Source organism: Lipotes vexillifer, unplaced genomic scaffold, assembly GCF_000442215.2.
Source record: "Lipotes vexillifer unplaced genomic scaffold, Lipotes_vexillifer_v1.1 scaffold575, whole genome shotgun sequence".
Lineage (NCBI taxonomy): Eukaryota > Metazoa > Chordata > Mammalia > Artiodactyla > Lipotidae > Lipotes > Lipotes vexillifer.
Window position 1 is genome coordinate 1,018,794 of NW_006780198.1, and position 4,745 is coordinate 1,023,538.

At 64.2% G+C, this 4,745-nt stretch overlaps 1 protein-coding gene across 3 annotated transcripts in view; it reads right to left on the minus strand.

Annotated features, from left to right (window-relative positions):
- PLEKHG5 (pleckstrin homology and RhoGEF domain containing G5) overlaps positions 1-4,745 on the minus strand; it is a 28,058-nt gene that overhangs the window by 4,193 nt on the left and 19,120 nt on the right. For all 3 annotated transcript variants that reach the window (XM_007453293.1, XM_007453291.1, XM_007453292.1), the window contains 9 exons: positions 4,139-4,241; positions 3,694-3,754; positions 3,248-3,339; positions 2,653-2,789; positions 2,232-2,383; positions 1,433-1,645; positions 1,166-1,354; positions 766-861; positions 19-69 (listed from right to left, as the gene is read on the minus strand). In XM_007453293.1, the coding sequence (XP_007453355.1) occupies positions 19-69; positions 766-861; positions 1,166-1,354; positions 1,433-1,645; positions 2,232-2,383; positions 2,653-2,789; positions 3,248-3,339; positions 3,694-3,754; positions 4,139-4,241 (1,094 nt within the window). The remainder of the gene's footprint in view (positions 1-18; positions 70-765; positions 862-1,165; positions 1,355-1,432; positions 1,646-2,231; positions 2,384-2,652; positions 2,790-3,247; positions 3,340-3,693; positions 3,755-4,138; positions 4,242-4,745) is intronic.

The window sequence follows — 4,745 nt, forward strand, 5'->3', positions numbered from 1 at the left end:
ACCCCCAGGCTGTCGCACCTCACACAGCAGCCCTGACTCTTGCAGATTCAGGAGGCAGCACAGGAACAGCTGTGGGGGGCAGGGAGCACTGCAGCTGGTGGAGGGGGGGGTCCCAGTCCCGACGCCCCACCCAGACTCTTAGGCTCCCCTCTACCCCTTCCCCATCCTGGGAGTGCCTGAGGCAGCCTGGGACAGAGAGGGTTCACGCTTTGAGAAAAGACGTTCCCCACGGCCCACCGGGGGGTACCCCTGCCCAGGCCCCTCCCGGAGGGAAGCTCTGGGACACTGCCCTTGCAGCCACACCTGGAACTCTCTCCTCCACCTGTGCCCTGGCTCAGTCCGGAGTTTCTGCCCGGAGGGTGCCTTCCTTGAACCCACAAGCCCAGGACAGGTGCTCCCCCAAGGTTGAAGTCCCTACACACAGCCCCCAGTGCCTACCCATTCTGCCTCCTCGTCTAGGGTGTGGGCTGCTGGGCACCTGGCACATAGCAGGTGTTTAGAAACAGCCGATGAAAGGATGAGTCAAAGGATGAGGTCTGTATTAATCAGCTCAACCTGGCAAACTCTCCCCAAGTCCCCTCGCAGGTTCCCCGGGGCCCCTGGGAATCACCCCCACCCCAGGGTGTGGCCCTTCTCCCACTTTCCTTCCCCTCTGTTGCTTGGCACCTGCTTCTTCTGCAAAGGCCCAAACTCTGCTCAGGGGCACCCAGAGGAGGCCACGGGGGGCAGGTAGGCAGAGTGGCTCTGGGCCCACCCCATACTCACGTTGGTGATCACCCTCAGTTTCTTAATGTAGGAGGCTTCTGTGTGCAGGAGCTCCCACACCGCCTCCTGCTGGTGGCACTGACGCCGGGTCAGCTTCTGTGGGAAGGGCAGGGTGTCTCCAGGAGCCCCCACGTGTGCCGGGATGGCCGGAGCAGGGGGGAGAAGGGTGAACGGCCCTGCACGTAACCTTTTTCCCAGCTGAGACACAGAGGTCCCCCAGGTTCTGGGTCAGCCACAGTTTCACCTTGCCTGAGTTCCTCCAAAGCAGGTTAACGGTGAGAGCAGCCTGGCAGGGCTGTCCCGTGGAACATCCCGTTGCCCTAGGAAGGGCCCCGTGGAGCAGGGGGATAACGTCCCCCTTTCCCTGAGGAGGGAGGGGAAGGCCACGGGCGGCACCCACCTCGTGGCCGTCGATGAGCTCCCGCCAGCTGTCCTCCAGCCGCAGGCAGGCGTCGTCCTCGTACTCCTCTTCGTCACCTTCCTCCTCCCACGAGTCGTGGTCAAAGCACAGCCTCCGGGGCAGCCTGGGCAGCCCGAAGAGGCTGTAGGCGTGCAGCTTGCCCTCCAGCTGCTCCAGCTTGGCCACCTCCTGAAAGGAGGCCTGTGGTCAGGGTCAGGGGTCAAGGCCAGCCAGCTGCCCTGCCCCAGGGCCCACGGGCCCACATACCCGGCTGAAGGCGCTGGTGCTGGGGCCTGAGCTGAAGAAGCCGCTGAAGCGACTGGCCGCCCGGTTCTTCCAGCTGTCACTGCCGCCACTGCTGCTGCTGCCGCTACTACTGCCGCTGGGCAGAGAGCAGCTGGAGGGCGCTGGGGGCTCCTGCCCAGGGATGCTCGCCTCCCCCAGGAACTCCGACATGTTCTTGCGTCGGCGGCCAGGGGCCTGGCCGGGGAGCGGGTGTCAGGGCCAGACCCCCACAGCCCCACCCCATGGTGGGTTTCCAGGACCTCGGCCAGCTGGGAGGCAGGAGGGTCTCTGCACACCCCCGCACCCTGGGGCGCCGCCTCTCCTGACACCTACACGTGCTCTGGGGGCCGGAAGGTCCAGACAGATGCAGCTGGATCTCCCTCCTGCCTGCCGCCCCAGCCAGCAGCATGAAGCAGGTGGGGAGAACACACAGAGGCACACACACACACGCACTCAGATGCAATCAGCAGCCCAGGTCCAAGTGGATCCCCGACACACACTCGTGAACACAACCAGTGACACACAAAGTCTCGCTCCCCACGCGATGTGTGCTTAGACACACACACACACACACACACAGACTCCTCGGGCACAAGCAGACTCTCAGAGACGAGGCCCATCACCATGAGGTACGGTTAGATCCAGGGAGGGCCCCGTATCCTCAAAGCGAGCCCCATTTCCCAGAAGCGGAATGTAAAGCCCCCAGAAGGAGTAGCAAGGCGCCCAGGTGACCTCCCCCTGGCCCCTCGCCGTCCCTAGCCCCGACACAGCCCCTCCTCACCAGGATGTCCAGGCTCTCCCGGCGGCTCTGCGGGTCCACGCGCTCCTGGGTGGGGGGCCCGGCCCCGGCTGGCCGCAGGATCGGCAGACTCAGGGACTTGGAGTCCTTCACCCCCTGCTCCACCTTCCCCTCGTCCCCTGGCTTAGCTGGGGTGGCATTAGGGACAAGTAGAGGTCCTCAACGCCCAGGCCCAGTGGAGAAGGGGGCCCCAGTACCCTCTCCCCCAAGGATCCAAACCAAGGACTGGCTGCCCTCCCCTGAAGCCCCGCCCTGCCAACGCCTGGCACTGCCCAGAGACACCTGTATGGTAATGAGCTTGCTCAAGGCCATGGCCAATGGGAACCTGAGCCTGGGAAGAAGCACCCTCCCCAAGGGACCCAGCCATGCCCCAGCTACCCGGCCCATCTAGTCATCTGCTCACCTTTGACCCGCAGGTAGTGTCCCCCAAACCTGTAGGCCTCAAAGGTGAGGGACAGGGGCGTGTTGGACTGGTCCAGGTAGATATCCACTTTGCCCAGTGCAATGCCCTTCCTTTCAAATACGGGCAGCAGCACCTCCCTGCCCGGGACAGGAGGTGCGCGTGTGCTGGGGGCCGTCACGTGAACCTCCACCCTGTCCACAGCCCCAGCGCCACCCCGCCCGCCCAAAGGGAAAGGGAGACACCCAGTGGATCACATACAGGTCTGTGCACACACACACACACCTGCCCACAGAGGTTCACGCTCCTGCATGCGTCTACACATGAGACAACACGCCCCTGCCCTCACACGTTCACGTCCGCACACCAGGGCAGACAGACACCGCTGCGTGTCCGTCGACACCCATTCACCCCCGCAGGACTAGGCCACGCGCAGGGGCTGGGACACAAACACGGCACCCAGGCCCTCACTGCACACGGGTGGGGTGCGCACAGGTGGGGGACATGCTTGTTCACAGGCCACCACACAGACACGCACAGTCACACCTGCAGGAGGCCACACCTGCCCCCCAGCCCCGTTCTCCCCACCAAGCCCCACCCCAGCGACTTCTTCCTCATGGCTGGTGCGATCTCCGTCTCGATATCCACGTTCAGGTCAAATTTCAGCGTGAAGCACTCCTTGCTTGGGTCCTGACAGGACAGGGGGTCTCAGTTCTGCACCCCTCGCCTCCCCACCCCAGGGTTCCAGATGGGAGCCCCGCAGGGAAGTGAACGCAGGGATCTCCCAGCCCTCTTCTGTCCCAGGGAGGCACCCGGCATCCCTCCGTGGAGGCAGGGGCTGCTGGAGCATCCCCCACCTGGGCTAAGGTAAGCAGAGCTGGGCTACAGGGCTGGGTGGCGAGGGAGGGACATGCTCACTCCAGGCCCCCTCCCTGGTCCTGGAACTTAGAGCAGACAGGCCCAGCCTCGGGAATGAATGGAGGAAAGGGCCTGGGAGGGGCAGAGGCTGTGGGCGCCTGCTCGGCCGGCCTGGGGGCTCCTTACATCTGTGTGTCTCCTCCAGGCTTTCTTCTTGGAGAGCTTCAGGCCTGTGCCCTTCCGGTCCCTGCAAGGAAGCCGGTGAGGGCAGAGCTTGGAGGCGTGGCTGGGCGCTCACCAGGGTGGGATATGGGCGGGCCCCAGCTGGCTGCCCACCCCTTGCTGGCCCTAGGAGACCAGGTAACTCAGGTTCGCTCAGGCAAGCCAGGACTCACGAGGGGCTGTTCGCCCTCTGGTGGCCGACCTGGGAGTCACACCCAGCGGTACCTGGTCAGGTAGAGTCTGATCCCAGAAGCCCTGGAGGCTCACCCTCCAGGAATCCGGGCAGCAGCAGGGGCCAGGCGGGGTCTCCAGTCAGCTCTGCTGAAGCCTCTGGTCCCTGGCTCTGTGATCTGAGACCCAGCCTTGGGACCCCCCGGGTGTCTGCCGTGCCCACCAACCCCTCACCTACCCCTTGCCATCCACAGAGCTCTCTTCCTCCTCCTCTATGTCCACTGCAGGGCTGGTGCGCGGGGGGCATGACCGGGTGGATACATTCCGAGCCAGGACAGAGCCTTCGGTGTAAAGTGGGAGTGGGGTTGTGCCCGCTCCCTCCCTGGCCCCCTCCTTAGCCTTCCAAGACTGCCGACTCCAGAGGGACCAGGGCCTGCTACCGACCTTCGGACACCACCCCAAACTAGCCAGGGCCCCTCAGTTCTGTGAGGGGAGGGACTCAGTCACTGCTTATCATTTATCCACCCCCAGACTCAAAAAGACACAAGGGCCCTGGGATGACACCCCGGGTGATGCCCTGCCCCAGGACGCCTGCCTCAGTTTACCCATCTATTAAATAGGGATAAAGAAGCCCTGCCTCTGGGATTGTTGCAGGAAGGAACCAAAGTCCATGGCTCTTTCTTGCAGGCGTCCCCTCCCCCACCACGGTGACCACACCCAAAGTCCCAGGAGGCCCTGGCAGAGGGGACGAGTCCTTTGGTCCCTCTGACCAGCTGGGAAAGTAGACCAGAGCCACCCCAGCACAGCCAGTTGGCAGGAGGCCGGGGCCCGGGCCCTTTTCAGCA